Raw genomic sequence first — 22959 nt, forward strand, 5'->3', positions numbered from 1 at the left:
CGAAAAGAAGGATTTATTGGAAGGATTTTGGGTCTACTGAACACCATTCACACACATTCATTTCTTTCCAGGGCAACAGAAAGGATACTAAGGCACTGTGGGCCCCACACATTTGATTTACTTATTTTTGCCCATGACAAAAGTCAGGGGAAGTTACCATAGGTTGGTAGTGGCTGCAAAGTTCCCAAGCAGACATGCTTAGCCCAACAATTGATGCACAACCCAAGCTATTTCTGTTATGGCCTTATGCTTGGCTGCGTAAACCCCCTCAAACTGTTCCCTGGGCCTTCTCCTGAGATGAAACTGACCAGAACATGTGTTTCTCCACCCTGTTGCACTTCACTTCACTTGCCTCAATAGGATGTCATTACTATATGAAGGGACCTTATTCCCAAAGGGGCAGGGAGAGCAGGCACAGTTCCCTTTGCCCTGCAGCCTGACTCTTCTGTGCTCAGACCCTAACTATCTTCTAGGCTTGCCTCACTCCATATCTCCTGGTCTCATGAATTCAGGTGCCATGTGGGCTCCTCCTTTTCTTATCTGTTTCTCCATAGGGTCTTTCTGGCACATACTTCAAGCCACTGGATTCACTGACTTACCATATTCTGTTTCTGTCAGTTCACCTGATACATTCCCCTTCTCATCAAAATCTGCTGAGGGAATGTCTCTCATAGGTGCAGAGCAGGGTGACGCTGGCCATCCAGCTTTGGGAGACAGCAGCAAGCTCAGCCCCATTATCACTCCTGCCCATGAATGGACATTATCTCTCCCATCGGAGGTTTCTTCTGGATGAAGAGCAAAGCCTCACAATTCCATGGTTTCCACCCCAGAGAAGCGCTGTCTTTGTATACACACAGTTCCAGTATGAAAACCACAGGAAAAAGGATTCTGCCTTGAGGGCTTACCCTCAGTTGTGTGGGAGAATCGCCATCCATAAGGTGTGTCTGACCCACTCTCTCATTCTCTGGGGCTTCTGTGGTGCAGAGACACAGCCTCCATTCCACCCAGAACAGCACCTCACACAGCCATCAGAACCGCTGAGGGAGATTGTGGGTTTAGGAAGTGGGTTTGTGTATCTTCCGGGCACTTGTAAGTCACCATCTGGAAATCCTTTATTCCAGTTATGAGGGTGTCCAATACCCAAGTCTTGGTCTCTTTCATTATTCAAGAGCCTGGGGACATTTCTAGATTTGGACCTTGAAAGGTTGCTGACAGTTAAATATGAGACCTGAGTTGAAAATAATACTTTCTAGTTTCCTAACCCTTGGCTCAAGGACCTCCAAATCACATTTGCCGTTTTCTCCCTTCTTGGTCTTTGGTCACTGTAGTTAAGTCTTAGTGTCAGATTTCTCTCCCCTTCTCTTCTCTTCACCTATGCCTGGGCCCCGTGTTGGTGGCTTGCTGGCCCCTGGTGTAACTGGCCCCACCCCAGAAGAGGGATCAGCTCAGCCCTTTGAGCATTCAGGGGACATCCCATTCTATCTAGAACAAGGCCAACAAAGCAGCAGAACACATTGCAAAGTGTCAGATGGTAGGGACGATTAACTGAAGAAGCAACACAAAAACAATAGCAAATCCGGGTGACTTCTCAATATGTGCTAGATCAGAAAGCCTAAACTTTATGGATTCCTTCGTACTCCTTTTTTAGATCCTTCCTGCCATGCACAGTATCTGACATATTGCTGGTGCACAGTAGAGATTTTGAGTGCAGATTTTCTAAATGTCTCCTAAAAGGAGGGCAGTGTTAAGTTGAGCTTCAAAGGAAGTATGTGACTGCAATTGCGAATGAGGGTGGGAAGAACTTCCCAGGCAATAACAGCTCTGAGATGAGCTTGGACCCAGAGGTTCTCCCAGTGCTTCTGAGATTTAGATTTGTTCCTGATGTGGAAGTGGATACTGTGTGGTTGGAGAGGGAGGCAGCCTGCAGTTAGGCCTTCTCTGTGGATGCTCTTCACCCAGTTCCAGTGACGCACCTGGCTGGTTGCTGTTCTCAGCATCTGGACAATTTCTAAGTCAAGGGTGAGAAATCAGGAAGCTTGGCAGCCTTGCCTCTTCTTGCCCCCGGGCCACACTTGGTGAGCATCTGTAATCCCAGCTACTCAGGAGGCTGAGACAGGAGAATCAATTGAATCCAAGAGGCGGAGGTTGCAGTGAGCTGAGATCGCGCCACTGCACTCCAGCCTGGTCAAGAAAGCGAGACTCCGTTTCAAAAAAAAAAAAGATAAAAAGGCAATTGATTTCCCCATTGTTTTAAAGGCCTGAGTGTCAGAAGTTTATGAGTTCTAGCCTGTCGTCTTCTTTCAGCAGCAAAGCAGCCGCCAATCCCCGTCCTCTGGCTCCTCAGCCACAGCAGCGCTGCCCACTGAGCTGAACCAGCCCCTCCCAGAGGACAGCAGCACGAACGGGGAGAGCAGAATCACCCGGATCACTCGTGCAATGGCCACGGAGGTGTTCCTGATGGCTCAGAGTCTGAGGAGGAGAGGATGCATCCTGGTACCTGGGCTTCAGCCAGCCGTGGTGGTGGGAGGACTGGGCATGGCATGGGGATGTCGGGGCTCCCAACTGCTGTCCTTCAGGAGCTGGGGCAGCCCTAGGCAGCTCCCAGGATGGATGGGCCACACTGCAGGGCCATTTAGCACTCAGCATTTTATGTACTGTCTTCATTCTGGGCATATCATAAAGTCCACCTCACGTCTGTTTCCCCCTCTTCCTTTGGGCTTAGTTACTGAGGCTTTGTTTTATCCCACCAGCAAGGATAATTTTCCAAAAGCTACAACTTAGTAAAATCAAGATCTCTTTCATATCCCAGAAGGATTAACTGAAGGGAGCCACTGAGATCTTTTTAAATTCCCTGAAATAGAGGAAATAAGGACTGCAACCACCTCAAGGATAGCTGTTTAGGGCTAACACAGCCTAGCGGGGAGAGGGCTGCTTCCCACTGGCTTCTGGGGGCCACCTGCAATCATGTGTGGCCTGTTCTATCTCTCTTTATCCCTTTTCTTGATTAAATGTAGTTAAACATTGTTTAATATCAATGCACCAACAGGGAAAAAATAAAAGTCCATCTACTGAATGTGTGGACCAAAAGGAAGCAATTGAATGTCACCAAGAGCCACTCAGGAAACCCCTTCCAGTGTGGGTCTTCTGGGTGCTATTGGCTCCAAAACTCATGGCTGGGCCACATGGGGCCTCACTTTCTCAACCTGGCAGAGAGGAGGGTCCAGGAGAGAAGGGTGGGTGTCAAGGCATCCCCTGACTAGGTGACTACAAAGGCAAACCCAGCAGCCCCACCATGCCCAAGACATAGACCTTTTCTTGTCTCATCCTCCTGCCAATCCCTGCCCACCACAGCCAATCAGCCTGTTGAACACCTGTGTGCCAGCAGAGAGCAAGAGCCACTCCTGCAGTCATTATCCAGGTTAGGGGATTGTAGCGGTTATGTGTACAAAATAAAACACCCACAGGAAAACGGGGCAGAGGGGTGTCTCACTTACCCTTCCTTCTCCTGTTCTTTTAGTATTCCTTCTCATTCTTCCCTAAAGACCGATGCTTCTAAAATTAGGTAACCAAACCCCATTTAGTACAGGAAGAAAGCTGGTAGATGCTGCGAGCTCACCCAGACCCAAGACTTATCCAAAGAGAAGCCAAACATATATTTTAGGCACTTGCTAATTCAAAACAGATTTTCAAGGGTATGAGGACCCACACATTCTCCTAGGAGGTCGTAAACAAGTGGTGCTACCTTGGATATCTTGGGTGGCTCTTGGTTTGGGATTGCCACGAGTCTTTAAGAAGGAAGGAGCAGCACAGTGCCAAACAGCAAAGTGCTTGTTTGGGAACAGATCCTGCATTTCAAAGGTTTCCCTGTTTCCAAAGGTTTCTCCCACTAGCCTGCCATGGGGTTGGAGTTGCTTAGAATTAGGTACCAGACATGGCTGTACCCACTGCCTTCTGATTGGAATTGCAAATTCTTCTAACGCTGAGTTTATTAGGAGTGATTTCTTGTTGATTGGACAAGCTGGGCTGAATGCTGCACAAAGAAGAGGGAACCCAGAAGTAGTTCCCTACCAGGGTCAGCCACTGAAAAGCACGGGGCAGGGAAAGTTCAGTTCTGCCCTCTAAGTTAGTGTCCATTCCTCATGGCATTTAGGACGCCCCTCGGGAGGGCAGATGCAATAGCCTGATGCCACTTTTCATGCTTGCTGACAGCTTGAAAGCCCCACTCCTTCCTATCCCCTTCCTGCCCCCATCTGGGCAAGCCAATAAGAGAGCCCAGACACCACCTCCTTTGACACCAGTGGGAAGCTTAAGCCACATAACCCTGGCCCGTGTGTGGAAGCCCTCTTCCCAGCCAATCAGCCTAAAACCCAAGCCAGTCTCCTTGCCTTGCTCTCTCAAGCCATTTCACCTGGTTGGGAGCCTGCCCTGCTCTTCTGGAAAGCCTCCTTCTGTGAGTCACAACCCTTTTCATACCTTCTGGGTTCACAAATGGCATCATCAGTCCTGACATCTGAACCAGATTTGGGGAGGGGAAGTCTATCCTCTCTGCAGGGTGCCGGTGCCTTCACCAGCAAGACTTGTGGTGTTTCCTGGGGTTTCCTCTTCTGACTATGTCTACTTCCTATAGCCTGTTGAAGGGCCACTTTCCCACTCATCCCAGACAAGGCAGTGAGGTTTTTTTTTTTTTTAATATTATATATATATATTTTTTTTAAATTTTTTATTGCATTTTAGGTTTGGGGGTACATGAGCAGAACATGCAAGACAGTTGCATAGGTTCACATATGGCAGTGTGTTTTGCTTCCTTTCTCCCCTTCACCCACATTTGGCATTTCTCCCCAGGCTATCCTTCCCCACCACCCCTCCCGCTGGCCCTCCCCTTTTCCCCCCAATAGACCCCAGTGTTTAGTACTCCCCTCCCTGTGTCCATGTGTTCTCATTTTTCATCACCCGCCTGTGAGTGAGAATATGCGGTGTTTCATTTTCTGTTCTTGTGTCAGTTTGCTGAGAATGATGTTCTCCAGATTCATCCATGTCCCTACAAACGACACAAACTCATCATTTCTGATTGCTGCATAATATTCCATGGTGTATATGTGCCCATTTTTCCAATCCAGTCTATCATCAATGGGCATTTGGGTTGATTCCAGGTCTTTGCTATTGTAAACAGTGCTGCAATGAACATTCGTGTACATGTGTCCTTATAGTAGAACGATTTATAGTCCTTTGGATATATACCCAGTAATAGGATTGCTGGGTCAAGTGGAATTTCTAATTCTAAGGCCTTGAGGAATCGCCACACTGTCTTACACAATGGTTGAACTAATTTACACTCCCACCAACAGTGTAAAAGTGTTCCTATTTCTCCACATCCTCTCCAGCATCTGTTGTCTCCAGATTTTTTAATGATCGCCATTCTAACTGGTGTGAGATGGTATCTCAATGTGGTTTTGATTTGCATCTCTCTGATGACCAGTTACGATGAGCATTTTTTCATATGATTGTTGGCCTCATATATGTCTTCTTTCGTAAAGTGTCTGTTCATATCCTTTGCGCACTTTTGAATGGGCTTGTTTGTTTTTTTCCTGTAGATCTGTTTGAGTTCTTTGTAAATTCTGGATATCAGCCCTTTGTCAGATGGGTAAACTGCAAACATTTTTTCCCATTCTGTTGGTTGCCGATTCACTCTAGTGACTGTTTCTTTTGCTGTGCAGAAGCTGTGGAGTTTGATTAGGCCCCATATGTCTATTTTGGCTTTTGTTGCCAATGCTTTTGGTGTTTTGTTCATGAAGTCCTTGCCTACTCCTATGTCCTGGATAGTTTTGCCTAGATTTCCTTCTAGGGTTTTTATCATGCCAGGTCTTATGTTTAAGTCTTTAATCCATCTGAAGTTAATTTTAGTGTAAGGTGTCAGGAAGGGGTCCAGTTTCTGCTTTCTGCACATGGCTAGCCAGTTTTCCCAACACCATTTGTTAAACAGGGAATCCTTTCCCCATTGCTTGTTTTTGTCAGGTTTATCAAAGATTGTATAGTTGTAGATATGTTGTGTTGCCTCCGGTGCCTCTGTTTTGTTCCATTGGTCTATATCTCTGTTTTGGTACCAGTACCATGCTGTTTTGATTACTGTAGCCTTGTAGTATAGTTTGAAATCCGGTAGTGTGATGCCCCCCGCTGTGTTCTTTTTGCTTGGAATTGATTTGGCTATGCGGGCTCTCTTTTGGTTCCATATGAAGTTCATGGTGGTTTTTTCCAGTTCTGTGAAGAAAGTCAATGGTAGCTTGATGGGGATAGCATTGATTCTGTAAATTACTTTGGGCAGGATAGCCATTTTCATGATATTAATTCTTCATAACCAAGAACATGGAATGTTTTTCCATCTGTTTGTGTCCTCTCTGATTTCATTGAGCAGTGGTTTGTAGTTCTCCTTGAAGAGGTCCCTTACGTTCCTTGTGAGTTGTATTCCAAGGTATTTTATTCTTTTTGTAGCAATTGCGAATGGCAGTTCGCTCTTGATTTGGCTTTCTTTAAGTCTGTTATTGGTGTATAGGAATGCATGTGATTTTTGCACATTGATTTTGTATCCTGAGACTTTGCTGAAGTTGCTTATCAGTTTCAGGAGTTTTTGGGCTGAGGCGATGGGGTCTTCTAGGTATACTATCATGTCGTCTGCAAATAGAGACAATTTGGCTTCCACCTTTCCTATTTGAATACCCTTTATTTCTTTTTCTTGCCTGATTGCTCTGGCTAGAACTTCCAGTACTATGTTGAATAGGAGTGGTGAAAGAGGGCATCCTTGTCTAGTGCCGGATTTCAAAGGGAATGCTTCCAGTTTTTGCCCATTCAGTATGATATTGGCTGTTGGTTTGTCATAAATAGCTTTTATTACTTTGAGATACGTTCCGTCGATACCGAGTTTATTGAGGGTTTTTAGCATAAAGGGCTGTTGAATTTTGTCAAATGCCTTCTCTGCATCAATTGAGATAATCATGTGGTTTTTGTTTTTGGTTCTGTTTATGTGGTGAATTACGTTGATAGACTTGCATATGTTGAACCAGCCTTGCATCCCCGGGATGAATCCTACTTGATCATAATGAATAAGTTTTTTGGTTTGCTGTTGCAATTGGCTTGCCAATATTTTATTGAAAATTTTTGCATCTATGTTCATCATGGATATTGGCCTGAAGTTTTCTTTTCTTGTTGGGTCTCTGCCGGGTTTTGCTATCGGGATGATGTTGGTCTCATAAAATGATTTGGGAAGGATTCCCTCTTTCTGGATTATTTGGAATAGTTTTAGAAGGAATGGTACCAGCTCCTCTTTGTGTGTCTGGTAGAATTCGGCTGTGAACCCATCTGGACCTGGGCTTTTTTTTGTTTGGTAGGCTCTTAATTGCTGCCTCAACTTCTGACCTTGTTATTGGTCTATTCATAGTTTCAGCTTCCTCCTGGTTTAGGCTTGGGAGGACACAGGAGTCCAGGAATTTATCCATTTCTTCCAGGTTTACTAGTTTATGTGCATAGAGTTGTTTGTAATATTCTCTGATGATGGTTTGAATTTCTGTGGAATCTGTAGTGATTTCCCCTTTATCATTTTTTATTGCATCTATTTGGTTGTTCCCTCTTTTATTTTTAATCAATCTGGCTAGTGGTCTGTCTATTTTGTTGATCTTTTCAAAACACCAGCTCTTGGATTTATTGATTTTTTGAAGGGTTTTTCGTGTCTCAATCTCCTTCAATTCAGCTCTGATCTTAGTTATTTCTTGTCTTGTGCTGGGTTTTGAGTTTTTTTGATCTTGCTCCTCTAGCTCTTTCAATTTTGACGATAGGGTGTCAATTTTGGATCTCTCCATTCTCCTCATATGGGCACTTATTGCTATATACTTTCCTCTAGAGACTGCTTTAAATGTGTCCCAGAGATTCTGGCATGTTGTGTCTTCGTTCTCATTGGTTTCGAAGAACTCCTTTATTTCTGCCTTCATTTCATTGTTTACCCAGTCAACATTCAAGAGCCAGTTGTTCAGTTTCCATGAAGCTGTGCAGTTCTGGGTTGGTTTCTGAATTCTGAGTTCTAACTTGATTGCACTATGGTCTGAGAGGCTGTTTGTTATGATTTCAGTTGTTTTGCATTTGCTGAGGAGTGCTTTACTTCCAATTATGTGGTCAATTTTAGAGTAGGTGTGATGTGGTGCTGAGAAGAATGTATATTCTGTGGATTTGGGGTGGAGAGTTCTATAAATGTCTATCAGGTTTGCTTGCTCCAAGTCTGAGTTCAAGTCCTGGATATCCTTGTTGATTTTCTGTCTGGTTGATCTGTCTAATATCGACAGTGGAGTGTTAAAGTCTCCCACTATTATTGTGTGGGAGTCTAAGTCTCTTTGTAAGTCATTAAGAACTTTCCTTATGTATCTGGGTGCTCCTGCATTGGGTCCATATATGTTTAGGATCGTTAGCTCTTCTTGTTGTATCGATCCTTTTACCATTATATAATGGCCTTCTTTGTCTCTTTTGATCTTTGTTGCTTTAAAGTCTATTTTATCAGAGATGAGAATTGCAACTCCTGCTTTTTTTTGCTCTCCATTTGCTTGCTAAATCTTCCTCCATCCCTTTATTTTGAGCCTTTGTGTATCCTTGCATGTGAGATGGGTTTCCTGGATACAGCACACTGATGGGTTTTGGCTTTTTATCCAATTTGCCAGTCTGTGTCTTTTGATTGGTGCATTTAGTCCATTTACATTTAGGGTTAATATTGTTATGTGTGAATTTGATACTGCCATTTTGATGCTAAGTGGCTGTTTTGCCCGTTAGTTGTTGTAGATTCTTCATTATGTTGATGCTCTTTATCATTTAGTGTGATTTTGGAATGGCTGGTACTGGTTGATCCTTTCTATGTGTAGTGCCTCTTTTAGGAGCTCTTGTAAAGCAGGCCTGGTGGTGACAAAATCTCTGAGTACTTGCTTGTTCGCAAAGGATTTTATTTTTCCTTCACTTCTGAAGCTCAGTTTGGCTGGATATGAAATTCTGGGTTGAAAGTTCTTTTCTTTAAGGATGTTGAATATTGGCCCCCACTCTCTTCTGGCTTGTAGTGTTTCTGCCAAGAGATCTGCTGTGAGTCTGATGGGCTTCCCTTTGTGGGTGACCCGATCTTTCTCTCTGGCTGCCTTTAGTATTTTCTCCTTTATTTCAACCTTGTTGAATCTGATGATTATGTGCCTCGGGGTTGCTCTTCTTGCAGAATATCTTTGTGGTGTTCTGTGTATTTCCTGCATTTGAGTGTTGGCCTGTCTTGCTAGGTGGGGAAAATTTTCCTGGATAATGTCCTGAAGAGTATTTTCCAGCTTGGATTCATTCTCTTCGTCCCCTTCTGGTACACCTATCAAACGTAGGTTAGGTCTTTTCACATAGTCTCACATTTCTTGGAGACTTTGTTCATTCCTTTTTGCGCTTTTTTTCTCTGATCTTGGTTTCTCGTTTTATTTCATTGAGTTGATCTCCGACTTCTGATATTCTTTCTTCTGCTTGGTCAATTCGGCTATTGAAAGTTGTGCATGCTTCGCGAAGTTCTCGTATTGTGTTTTTCAGCTCCTTTAATTCATTCATATTCCTCTCTAAGTTATCCATTCTTGTTATCATTTCCTCGAATCTTTTTTCATATCTTTTTTCAAGGTTCTTAGTTTCTTTGCATTGATTTAAAACATGTTCTTTTAGCTCACAAAAGTTTCTCATTATCCACCTTCTGAAGTCTCATTCCGTCATTTCGTCACAGTCATTCTCCGTCCAGCTTTGTTCCCTTGCTGGTGAGGAGTTTTGGTCCTTTCTAGGAGGCGAGGTGTTCTGGTTTCGGGTGTTTTCCTCCTTTTTGTGCTGGTTTCTTCCCATCTTTGTGGATTTATCCACCTGTCATCTGCGTAGTTGCTGACTTCTCGATTGGGTCTCTGAGTGGACACCCAGATTGTTGGTGATGGAGTATTTCTGTTACTTGGTTTTCCTTCTACCAGTCTAGCCCCTTCGCTGTACGACTGCTGAGGTCCACTCCAGGCCCTGCTTGTCTGGGGTGCACCTATAGCAGCTGCAGAACAGTGAGGGATGCTACCAGTTTCTTTTTCTGCTATCTTTGTCCCAGGATGATGCCTGCCAAATGTCAGTCTTTTGGATATAGAGGGGTCAGGGAGCTGCTTGAGGAGACAGTCTGTACTTTTTAGGAGCTCAATTGCTGAGCTGTGAGCTCTGTTATTCGTTCAGGGTTGTTAGGCTGCTATGTTTAATTCTGCTGCAACAGAGCTCATTAAAAAACCCTTTTTTTCTTAGATGCTCTGTCTTGGGGGATAGGGCTTTATTTTTGGATGTCCATTGAGGTGTCCTGCCCAGCTAGGAGGCAGTCTAGTCACTATTTGCCTGCCAAGGCTCTGCCCTGCTGGTGTGAGGTTCACCCTGTTGCTGTAGGCTCTGTTCTTCTGCTGCAGTCTCTGCCCTGCTGCCACAGGCTATGCCCTGCGGCGGAGTCTCTCTGTTGTATCGGGTTGCCTCGGCAATGGCAGGCCGTGTCAGCAGTGGGCGTGTATCTCAGTGGGGGCGGATTGCCTCGGTAATGGTGGACGCCCCTCCCCCTCGGAGCATCTCAGGGAACGATTTTACCGGGAGCGTTTGGAATCACCGTTTTGTCCATCCCACTGCGCTACCCCAAATGCTGTGTCCCTGCAATCCCCTGGGCTGGCCCACTGTCCAAGTCCCGTTCAGTCTCAAGTTCAGCCCTCTCAAGTCTCAGGTTGCCGGTTCAACAGGGCACCCAGACAAGCGCGCCCTGTGCGGAGCGCTGTTTAGGGCCAGCCACCACCACCCCGGCTGCCGGCTGCACCAGACAAAACCTCTGCCTGGCGTCCCGCGTCTCCTTTATACCTGGGAATTTCCCCATTCTGTGGGCAACAAAGATCAGTCTGGAAATGCAGCTCTGACTCACCTCTCCGCACATTCACCAAGAGCTTGAATCCTGAGTTGTTCTCACAGCACCATCTTGAGTCCTCAGTCGGCAGTGAGGTTTTGGTATGGCTCTATATTTGCTGGAGCAGCCTATCTTTTATTTGCATTAGTTGCCTCAACTTTCATCAGTATGTTGAATTTTTTTTTTTTAGAGACAAGGTCTTGCTCCGTTGCCCAGGCTGGAGTGCAGTGACACAATCATAGCTCACTGCAGCCTCAGCCTCCTGGGCTCAAGCAGTCCTCGCAGCACAACCTCCTGAGTAGCTGGGACTACTAGCACACCACTGTACCCAGCTAATTCTTTCTTGGAAAGATGAGGTCTCACTATGTTGCCCAGGCTAGTCTCAAACTCCTGAGCTCAAGCCATCCTACCACCTTGGCCTCCCAAAGTACTGGGATTATAGGCATGAGCCACTGCACCTGGCTATGTTTAAGATTTTATTTGCTTTTTGTTTGTTTTCCTGATGGAGTATTGCTCTGTTGCCCAGGCTGGAGTATGGTGACTCACTGCAACCTCTGCCTTCCAGGTTCAAGCAGTTCTCCTGCCTCAGCCTCCCAAGTAGCTGGGACTGCAGGGGTGTGCCATCACACTTGGCTAATTTTTGTATTCTTAGTAGAGACGGGGTTTCCCCATGTTGGCCAGGCTAGTCTTGAACTCTTAACCTTGTGATCTGCCCACCTTGGCCTCTCAAAGTGCTGGGATTACAGGCATGAACCACTATACCCGGCCAAGATTTTATTTGAATAGAGGGTTCTGTTGCTTAAGAAAAAATAGAAAAGAAATTGAAAACTGTTGATTTAGTCCAAATCTCTCTTATCTTTTTATTTATTTATTTATTCTTTTATTTATTTTCCAAATCTCTCTTTTTAAAGTAAGGAAAAGTGAGTCCCAAAAAGGTCAAAATTTTAAATCAGCTAACGAATAGGTGGCTTCTCTCACTAGTCTCTGAATCATCTGTTCCCAGCTGGTAAGCTCTACATGTGACTAGTCCTCTACCCCTTGGTTTCCGCCACCACCCCCTTCATCCTGGATGTTTCCCACACCTGGCCCTCCCTGGCACCCTCATACCTGTCCTGGGCCTGCTGAAAACTAACTCTGAGCCCAGTGGAAGCCACAGCCTCTGTGGGGACGGGCTAGACCATGACCAGGAGGCTGGACCTCCTTCTCTTCAGCAGCCCCACACAGGTGGATGGGCCCCTGCCATGTCATTCTGCTGCCTTTCAGGAGAGTAAACTTTTTACTAACCCAGGAAGACTTGAAGCCTTTGGAGGAGGTTCAGGAGATCACGGTTTAAGCTAAAATATGTTCATTTTGTGGGCTGAAGTAAGTTGTGCCAAGCAAGTTTTAGACACTTCTGCCATCAATTTCTTGATATTCTAACTCTCATTTCTTTGGTATAGACCAAAGATCAGCTCATTGCCTCTGCCAGGAAAATTGCGTCTTCTGGACAAAACTTTGCCAGACTCATCTGCATCATTGCTAAGAACTGCATAGACCAAAGATGTTCCCAGGAGCTTTTGTGTGTGGTGGAGCAGATTCAAACACTGAGCAACCAGCTCCACATCATCTCCAGGTAGGAAGTAGCTCTGCTTTCTCAAGACCTGGGGGTAGGGGTGGAGGTAGGGGTGAGGTCATTCCTTTAAAATATATACTCCTTTTTATTTTGTTTTTTTGGATATGGGGTCTCTGTCACCCAGGCTGGAGTGCAGGTGCACTACCATGGGTTACTGCAGCCTCAACCTCTTGGGCTCAACTGATCCTCTCATCTCAGCCTCCCACATAGCTGTGACCATAGGTGCATGCCACCACACCCAGCTGATTTTTTGATTTTTTGTAGAGACGAGATCTCTTTATGTTGCCCATGTTGATCTTCAACTCCTGGACTCAAGTGATTGACCCTCCTCAGCCTCCCAAAGTGCTGGGCATGAGGCATCACAACCGGCCTTCTTTTAATTTTTTATTCTCCAAGAATTTACATTTATTTGTAATATATCAAATAAATATTGACAATATTTTAAAACATTACAGAGGGCAAAAAACACACTTGAGCTAGAGCCATTTCTCATTTTATCACAACTATAGTATATCTGATGTTATATACAAGAAAGAAAAGATTTAACTTGGAAAACTAATTTCTGAGCAAGTGTGAACATAAAGTAACCATAAGAAAATTTTTAAAGTGAAATATGTTAGAACTTATGCTGTCCTTTAACACTGGTTTCTTCTCCCTTCAAAATGCCAGGCACTGACTCCAGTGAGACTGCTGCTTTACAGCGCTGCAGGGTTAATCTACAAACACAAAGGACTGAGCTTACTTTAAAACAAAAACAATGCCCGAGCTGGGCGCGGTGGCTCACGCTTGTAATCCCAGCACTTTGGGAAGCTGAGATGCTTGGATCTCTTGAGGTCAGGAGTTCCAGACCAGCCTGGCCAACATGGTGAAACCCCATCTCTACCAAAAATACAAAAACGAGATGGGCCTAGTGGCAGGTACCTGTAATCCCAGCTACTTGGAAGGCTGAGGCAGAAGAATAGCTGGAACCTGGGAGGCGGAGGTTGTGAGCCAAGATCGTGCCAGTGCACTCCAGTCCAGAGTGAGACTCCATCTCATACAAACAGTGTCTAAATTTTGACCATTACCTCTCATTTGTGTTTTTACTAATCATATCTAACAAAATACATTAATTGCAAAGTAAATGCACTGCAATTGTATCTGCCTAAGAAAAACAATGCCAGCACAGTGCTTATGTGAAGGTTAATCTATTTGATATGCTCAAACTCTGGAACTGAGCAATTTCCATTATTTGTTTCTTTATAACAACTTCATTATTGGTAATAGAGAACATCACAACATAATTATGGAATCAGGTTTCATGTCAACCTGAGTCCCTTCATTTATACAACAGCATATTTACCAAAAACTAACTTCATTTAGTAATATTCTTATGTTATGGAAGAGCTTAATGGTTAAAACTATTATCAATTGTTGTAAGGCATAAAAATTGTACTGTCAAAACCAAGACACATAAATTGTTTTAAAATTAAAAATAAAACCTGGTTTCTGTTCTCCATAAAATAATATTTTAGGCACATCATTGTCTTAAGATTAGCTACTGGGCTAGGTGCAGTGGCTCAAGCCTGTAATCCCAGCACTTCGAGAGGCTGAGGTGCACAGATCACTCAAGGTCAGGAGTTCGAGACCAGCCTGGCCGACATCATGAAACCCATCTCTACTAAAAATACAAAAATTAGCTGGGCGTGGTGGTGCATGCCTGTAGTCCCAGCTACTCAAGAGGCTGAGGCTGGAGAATCATTTGAATCTGGGAGGCGGAGGTTGCAGTGAGCTGAGATCTCGCCACTGCACTCCAGCCTGGGCGACAGAGTGAGACTGTCTCAAAAACAAAACAAAACAAAAAGAATTAGCTACCAAAAGTTTTCAACCAAAGATACAGCAACTACAATTAATTTTAGTGTTGCAAATATGAGTATTGTTGTAAGAGTACCCGAGACTTGCTTTAATCAGGTAGACATGGATATGAAACACTCAGACAAGGAAAAGACCATCATGAAGGAGGAAGTTATACTCACTAGACATGGAAGGCACGGATGCCATGCAGGGCCACCAGGGAAGCACCAGGGTTAGTCAAAAGGCAGAAGTCAGGAGGAACCATGGGCAAGGGCATTTACTGTGGTTTTCACAGGAAGGGATGGTTGAGAAAGGGAAAGTGGCTTTGCAGTTTAGGACTGGTTAGTTTGAATGTTTTCAGTGAGCTCTGGGGCACTGGGGTTGTCTCTAGCTGTCTGGAACCTGGCCTTGGGATGATTAGGGCAGGTGACTAGCAGCCTGGAACGTCAGAGCTTGATGATGGAAGTGGTTGGTGAGTGTGGGCTCTGGACTGGTTGGTTTGCCTATGGAAGGTGTGCTTAGAGGTGAGTCATTTATCCCTAGGAGTTGACTAGCCTTAGGAACTGGCAGTCTCCAAAATACAGACAATAAAAAGGCATGATTTTTTAAAAACACAGGTGTATTTATCAAGCTGTCAATCTTCTAAAGGATCTGGAAGTCCTGAAATTTTGCACTTAAGTTTCACAGCATTTTAATTCTCAGTGTAGAGAACAACTTGTTTAACTAAATTTAGTTACATTTAGTTTCAAACGAATACCATTGAGATGTGCAATTTAATTAGGAAGTACAGGACTGATTTTTGATGAGAACTTTTAATCTTAGCCCCCAAAACAATTCTATACAAAGTTTCTCATTCCTTTTCATTAGATATGGTAGTTGGCATTAGTTCTAATTCTGTTTTCATTGAAAAAATACTTCCTGTTAATTTATAGACACTGTCATATTTTCTTAAATAAAAATGTTATTTAAAAAAGTTAATTTAGACCTTTAGAACATTCTTTTTCTGTGCTGGGAGTGGTGGCTTGCACCTGTAATGCCAGCACTTTGGGAGGCTGAAGCAGGAGGATTGCTTGAGTCCATGAGTTCAAGACCAGTTTGGCCAACATGGCAGAGCCCCATCTCTACTAAATATACAAAGATTAGCCAGATGTGGTGGTGCATGTCTGTGGTCCCAGCTACTCGTGAGGCTGAGGTGGGAGAATTGCTTGAACCTGGGAGGCAGACATTGCAGTAAGCTGAGATTGTGCCACTGCACTCCAGCCTGGGTGACAGAGTGAGACTCTCTCTCAAGAAAAAAATACAATAAAATAAAAAGAATATTCTTTCTCTGAATAGTCCTCAGTCCTCACAGAAGCATCCCAGCTTTCTAGAAGAGAGTCATATTATAAAACATCCCAGTACTTATGTGAGATTGCATCTCTTACCTGGAATAAGATTCACTTTTCTCCTGTACACTTCCAAGTGTAAAGGCCTCCCTGGCAAGAAGCAAGTCCTCTGAAGAGCTCCTAGTGGAAAATGCACAGCAGCTCCTCCAGGCTGTCTTCAAGACCATGAGGGCCACAGAAGCTGCGAGTCTCCGGGTAAGTGCTGACTCAGAGAGTGGGTGCCAGCCTGGGGTATACATGCATGCACAACTCAGGGTCACAGGCCCACAGACACATGGCAAGCTGCAGACATTCACAGGATACCCTACCTTCTTCTTAGTGGCTATATTTAACTTCATTCCTTCCCCACATCTGTCCCCTGATTCCTATGTGTTTCAGTTTGACTAATTTCTCTCAACCTACTTTCAGTTCCACTGATTATTTCTTCAGCTGTATCTAGTCTTCTAATGAGTCTATCAAAGCATTCTTTACCGCTATTACCATGTTTTTTTCTTATATCTAGCATTCTGTTTGTTTTTAATAGTTTTTATCTTTTTATTAAAATTCTCCATTTTTCATGCATTTTTGTCCACTTTCCCACTCATATTATTTTAATTTTCCTATCTGAAAATTTCAACCTGTGGTTTATATCTGACTCTAGGTTTTGTTTGTTTTATCTCTTGACAGTGCATTGCTTTTTTGGTTTTGTTTTTTGTTTTTTTGCACACCTCATAATTTTCTGTACAAAACTTGACATTATGTGTAGACTGGCAGAGAAGAACTAAATAGTATTTATGCCTGAAAATTTAGGCCTTTAGAGTGTTGGGTGAGCCACTATACTCAGGAGATTATCTGAGTTTGGGTTTTATTGTTATAGTCATTGTTGATGCACCACTAGTATCAAATTTGCTAGTGTTACCTTGAGGATTTTTTTTTTTTTTCTGATGGAGTTTTGCTTTTGTTGCCCAGGCTGGAGTGCAATGGTGCAATCTCAGATCACCGCAACCTCTGCCTCTTGGGTTCAAGTGATTCTCCTGCCTCAGCCTCCCAAGTAGCTGGGATTACAGACATGTGCCATCACGTCCAGCTTATTAAAAATTTTTTTTTTTTTTTTTAGTAGAGACGTGGTTTCCCCCCGTTGGTCAGTCTAGTCTGGAATTCCTGACCTCAGGTGATCTGCCTGCCTTGGCCTCCCAAAGTGCTGGGATTATAGGCATGAGCCACCTTGCCCAGCCTCGTTTTTTTCATTTTTATTAAAAAAAAATTTTTAAGAGACAGTTTTGCTGTGCCACTCAGGCTGGAATGCAGAACTCAGTGCAGCCTTGAACTCTGGGTTCAAGCAGTCCTCTGCCTCAGCCTTTTGAGTAGCTGGGGCTACAGGCACATGCCACTGGACCAGGCTAATTTTTAATTTTTTGTAGATAAACGGTCTCACTATGTTGCTCAGGCTGGTCTCGAACTCCTAGCCTCAAGCTATCCCCCTGCCTCAGCTGCCCAAAGTGCTGAGATTACAAGCATGAGCCACCACGCACAGCCATTACCTTATGCTCAGTTTGCTGTCCGTCCCTTAGTTGCTTAAGGCTTTTGTTCCACAAAGGACACAGATTTGGGTGGGAATTCATGCTTTTGTGGAATGGTGGCTGCTCTTTCCAAAGTCTGTGCCACAGGGAGGTATTCCCAGGTTCCTGTCCTGGCTCAAGTCTTTCTCATGAGTGAAGTCCTAGACAGAACCCTATGCCAAGATGTGGACTTGTCTTGTGTTGTGGCTCCATGGGTTCTAAACACTCACACTAGCCTATTCTTGGCTGTTTGTTACAGTTTTGGTCTAAATTTTTTTTTTCTTTTGGAGACAGAGTCTCGCTCTATCACCAGGCTGAAGTGCAGTGGTACCATCTCGACTCACTGCAACTTCTGCCTTCCAGGTTTAAGCAATTCTCCTGCCTCAGCCTCTCAAGTAGTTGGGACTATAGGTGGGTGCCACCACGCCCAGCTAATTTTTATATTTTTAGTAGAGACAGGGGTTCACCATATTGGCCAGACTGGTCTCAATCTCCTGACCTTGTTATCCGCCCACCTTGGCCTCCCAAAGTGCTGAGGTTACAGGCGTGAGCCATGGTGTCTGGCCTGGACTAAATCTTCTTATCAGATTACATGCCAGCCCATCTTCCTCCTACTCTCTGTCCTGTGTAAGCCGGTGCTTATCTCTGTCTCTCCTTGGAGGTGGTTGGCTTTTCTAACTAACTAGTTAATTGCCCTTCAACCTTAGCTCTCTGACAGGTTCAAGAAAGATTATATTTTTGTGAATTATCTGACTTTTTTCTCCTTGTTAGAGTGAGAGCAACACTCTTTCCAGCTTTCTGTATCTTAAGTGGAAGCTGGAAATAGAAAATATTTAAGTGCCCACCAGAGCACCGTGCCTGGGGCCTCTGTGCTATTCCACATGTTCGAGACCCACCCCCGCCCCTGCACTTCCACCGCCCCTGCCTGGTTCCTTGTTATCCTATAGACCTGAACTGGAATTCCATCTCCTCAGAAGCGATGACACACCTTCACTGTAGCTCAACTAGATCACTCATTTTCCTCTACCTTAGGGTGTTGTATGATTCTTTTGTAGCACTCATCAGTTTGTAAATATAAATTTGTTTTCGTTTCTTGCATGTGTTTATTTATCTGGCTCTTTTCTTAGAATGTAAACTTCACAAAGCCACAGATCTGGACTAGCGGTCTAGTGTGTAGAGGTGCTGAAAACAGAATGAGAATTTTCATTTCAAATTTAAAGAGACTTTGTACCAGTTAAGTTCATAGTACACCGATGAAACATGCTCAGTGAAAAGCATTTGAAAAGTGTGGCAATTTCAACTACAAGTTCCAGAGACCCTTGAATATACAGAAAGCTGAGAGAAAAACTCAGGCCTGGCCCCTGAGGAGCAGCAGCTCTCCCTCCCCGCGAGCCCTGGCCACAGCCCACAGCTTTCTACTGATCCTGCAGAACCAGGCACAGCACTGAGGCAGGACTACTGCCTTTCCCGCATCTCTGAACCATTTGGATGCCAGGCGGAGCGTCCACAGCATACACCTATGTCCTGGCTCTGCTTGGGCCACCGGCCTAAAGACCCATGGATATTCTGCATGAAACAAACCAAATAAAGTAATATCCAAAGGGAGGAAGAACTTGGAGTAGAGGGAAAATTTTTAAAAACCAGCTACATTCTCAGAACTTTTCACTGGGATCAATAGAAAGCCCTTTGGTGTGTTTTGCTTCTTCTTCCAGAATGGGTAGGCTCCAGTTCAGGCCACCTCTCCAAATGTGATTCCCTGATCCCTGTAACAACTAGGGATTAGGGCTAGAAGGTCAGAAAGCTGGTCCCCACCCCGCTCAGAGGAATCCCATAAGGAAGACTCCAATCAGCTGAAGCTGGGCAAGTACCCAGTGTCCCCCAGTGCTTAATTATCTTTCTCTCCTCCAGGGTTTGAGAGAACCTTCCCCAGATCCAGAGGAATTGGAAGTTATTGCCTTCTGCCTGCAGTGGAGGAGGAAGCTGCTAAGGCACAGACTTCAGGAAACCTCAAACATGGATTGTGATGAGCTGGGCCTGCGGAAAACAAGCACTAAAACTCCCCCAACACTCGCTGCCTGGGTTCAGGAAGCATTATAAAAGCTAAGAGATGGTTCCTGGTCAAGCTCCTTGTACCCTATGCTCTGGCTTGACCTGTACTCCCTGACCTGTACTCTGACCTCACACTCGCAGCTTGTGGGAAGTGCCTTTTAAGTTGAATCTGCCTGTGAGGTTGCAGGGTGACACGGCGGTTTGGGTGGGTGCAGTGTCGCCAGGGTCCAGCCTTGCACAAGGCTGCCCTGACAACATTACTCGTTAGGGGACATCCCTGGGCCCCTGATGAGGCTGATTTCTTCCTGGGAAAACATGTTTCATGGCTTGGAAGGAACAACACATGTAAACTTGTGGAAGGAGAGGGAAAACATCCAAGTACCATTAGCTTAAGCCTTTATTAAGGTGTTATGATGGGAGACAATTCCCAGAATGTTCTCTAGGGAACCAGGAGCTAAACGATGTTTGAGTTAGATAGAGGCAGTGAGTCAGAGTTCCCCTTGCTCAGGTCCCCTGTCCCCTGACTAGCACACCTGTTTCCCATCAGTTCAGAATTTGAACAGTGTCAAATTCTGAACTGATGGGAAACAGGTGTGCTAGTCAGGGGACATGATGCAAGGACTGTGCATCGGGGCTGCTGAGCTCCAGCGCTATTTGGTAAATCTGGGTTTAGCATTTGGAATGGAGAGGAACAGTTGGGAGCTAAGGCCTTGGCTGAGGCAGTAGGAGTTTTTAATTCTTCAGTGCCTTTTACAAAACCTAACTGATGGAGGGCAAAGAGACTGGTGACCTTCACCTCAGAGGCTAAAGCTCATGGCCAGGAGCAGAGGACTGAGTCCCAGCCAAGGGTCAGGGAAGGAGGCCGGGGTGCAGACTGGGAGTGGGGATGCCCTGGAGGCATGGGCGAGGGTCTTGCTTGTCTGGGGGGTGCTGTAAGCCTCCTAGAGTCTACCATTGTCCTTTGGTTGGAGGGGCCAACTGGATGCTGCCTGAGACTGAATTGCCCTCAATCGGGTGGGATGGTGGCTTGGATTTATAGTAGATAAAGAGAAGTATTTTTCCATTTTTTTAAAAACAAGGCACACTTAGATGAGATTTGACACACATGCCCCCATGAAACTGTCATCACACTCGAGATAATGAACATATACATTGTTTTCCACAGTATCCTGAAGCCCCTTTGTAATCACACACCTCCTTCCCACTTCCTTCCAAGTCCCTGTTACGACTGATCTGCTGGTTCTTCACAGGTCTGTCTTAGCATAATTTTTTTCAAAGTTCATCCATATTGTAGCATGTATTAGTACTATATTGCTTTCTATTGTCAAATATTGCCATTGTTTGCATATACCACATTGTATTTATCCAGTCATCAGTGGATGGACATTTGGATTGTTTCTACTCTTTGGCTATTCTGAATAAGCATTCATTTAAGTTGTCAAATTTATTGACATAATAGGGTGTGGTGGCTCACACCTGTAATCCCAGCACTTTGGGAGGCTGAGATCAGCAGATCACTTGATCTGGTATTGGAGTTCAATACCAGCCTGGCCAACATGGTAAAACTCATGTCTACTAAAAATATAAAAATTAGCCAGGCATGGTAGTGTATGCCGAGGTGGGTGCATCACCTGAAGTCACAAGTTCGAGACCAGCCTGGCCAACATGGTAAAACCCTATCTCTATTGAAAATACAAAAAAATTAGCCTGGCATGGTGGCATACGTCTGTGGTCCCAGCTGCTCGGGAGGCTGAGGCATGAGAATCGCTTGAACCTGGGAGACAGAGGTTGCAGTGAGCTAAGATCATGCTACTGCACTCTAGCCTGGGTGACAGAGTGAGACTTCGTCTCAGAAAAAAAAAATCTGTAATATTCTTTTTTTTTTAAATTATACTTTAAGTTCTGGGATATATGTGTAGAACATATAGGTTTGTTACACAGGTATACATGTGCTATCATGGTTTGCTGCCCTCATCAACCCATCATCTAGGTTTTAAGCCCTGCATGCATTAGGTATTTGTCCTAATGCTATCCCTCCCCTTGCCCTTCCGCCCCGCCCCTGGTGTGTGATGTTCCTCTCCCTGTGTCCATGTGTTCTCATTGTTCAGCTCCCACTTATGAGTGAGAACATGCAATGTTTGCTTTTCTGTTCCTGTGTTAGTTTGCTGAGAATAATCGTTTCCATCTTCATCCATGCCCCTGCAAAGAACATGAACTCAGCTTTGTGCAGTGGCAGTATCGTAGCCAATGAGGTTTATCCGAGGCGCGATTATGGCTAATTGAAAACTTTTCCCAATACTCCGCCATGATGACTTGAAATATAGTTGACATTGGCAATTTTTGACAGTCTCTATGGAGACTGAATTTAAAAAAAAAAAAAAAAAAAGAACATGAACTCATTCTTTGTTATGCTGCATAGTATTCCATGGTGTATATGTGCCACATTTTCTTTATCCAGTCTATCATTGATGGGCATTTGGATTGGTTCCAAGTCTTTACTATTATAAATAGTGCTGCAAAAGAAGATTTTATGCGGCCAACAAACAAGTGAAAAAAAGCTCATCATCTCTGGTCATTAGAGAAATCCAAATCAAAACCACAATGAGACACCATCTCACACCAGTTATAATGGTGATCATTTAAAAGTTAGGAAACAACAGATACTGGAGAGGATGTGGAGAAATAGGAACGCGTTTACCCTATTAGTGGGAATGTAAATTAGTTCAACCATTGTGGAAGATAGTGTGGTGATTCCTCAAGGATAGAGAACCAGAAATACCATTTCACCCAGCAATCCCATTACTGACTATATACCCAAAGGAATATAAATCATTCTACTATAAAGACACATGCACACATATGTTTATTGCAGCACTATTTATAATAGTATTCTTTTACTTTCTGTAGGATCTGTAATAATGGCACATCTCTCATTTTCTATATTGCTAATTTGTGTTCTCATTCCCTTTCTTTCCTTCTCAGTCTGGCTAGTGCTTTGTCAACTTTATTGAGCTTCTCAACCATGTTTTTGTTTCTTTCATTTTCTCTGTTTTTCTGTTTTCTATTTCACTGATTTCTGCTCTGATCTTTATTATTTCCTTTCTTTTACATACATTTAGTTTATTTTGCTATTTTTTCCAGTCTCTTTCATTGAAAACTGATATGCTTGACTTAAGAACTTTATCCTATTCTAATGTAGGACTTTAGTACTATAAATTATCTCGTAACTACTGTGTTAGCCCGAATTCTGGTATATCATGCTTTTATGTTCATTTATTTCAGAATATTTTCCAATTTCTCTGCTTATTTCTTCTTTAATCTATTTAGGATTATGTTATTTCATATATAAATAATTATATTTTCCAGAATTTAATTATTTAGAGTTATGCTTTAGGTGTTCAAATAACTGGATATTTTCCAGAGTTTATTCTGCTATTGGTTCTCAATTTAATTCCATTGTCGTCACAATTTATTAATTGTGTTTAAATTGTCTATTTTATTTTTAAGATATTCAAATGATGAGAAAAAATAATACCTACACAGGTAGTTATCAAAATGTGCTCTTCATTCTTTCTGTACATCCTGACTTCCATCTTGTATTGCTTTCCT

General features: G+C 43.9%; 1 protein-coding gene and 1 non-coding gene across 4 annotated transcripts in view; both read left to right on the top strand.

Annotated features, from left to right (window-relative positions):
• LOC118147244 (uncharacterized) overlaps window positions 1–19880 on the top strand; it is a 67112-nt gene extending 47232 nt beyond the window's left edge. Inside the window, exons 5-8 of one of the 3 annotated variants that reach the window (XM_035271965.3) lie at window positions 2305–2493; window positions 12373–12545; window positions 15841–15958; window positions 19210–19880. In XM_035271965.3, the coding sequence (XP_035127856.3) occupies window positions 2305–2493; window positions 12373–12545; window positions 15841–15958; window positions 19210–19398 (669 nt within the window). In that variant the 3' untranslated portion in view covers window positions 19399–19880. Of the gene's footprint in view, window positions 1–2304; window positions 2494–12372; window positions 12546–13214; window positions 15777–15840; window positions 15959–19209 lie in introns of those variants that run through there. The other 2 variants (XM_035271967.3, XM_035271968.3) reach the window with 2 other exon arrangements.
• Window positions 19881–21568: 1688 nt separating this feature from the next.
• Window positions 21569–21709, top strand: LOC118147668 (U4 spliceosomal RNA). Its single transcript, XR_004734097.1, has one exon. It is a non-coding gene; the product is annotated as a U4 spliceosomal RNA (small nuclear RNA).
• Window positions 21710–22959: the final 1250 nt, after the last annotated feature.

Source organism: Callithrix jacchus, chromosome 14 (genome assembly GCF_049354715.1).
Source record: "Callithrix jacchus isolate 240 chromosome 14, calJac240_pri, whole genome shotgun sequence".
In the NCBI taxonomy this organism is placed as follows: Eukaryota; Metazoa; Chordata; class Mammalia; order Primates; family Cebidae; genus Callithrix; species Callithrix jacchus.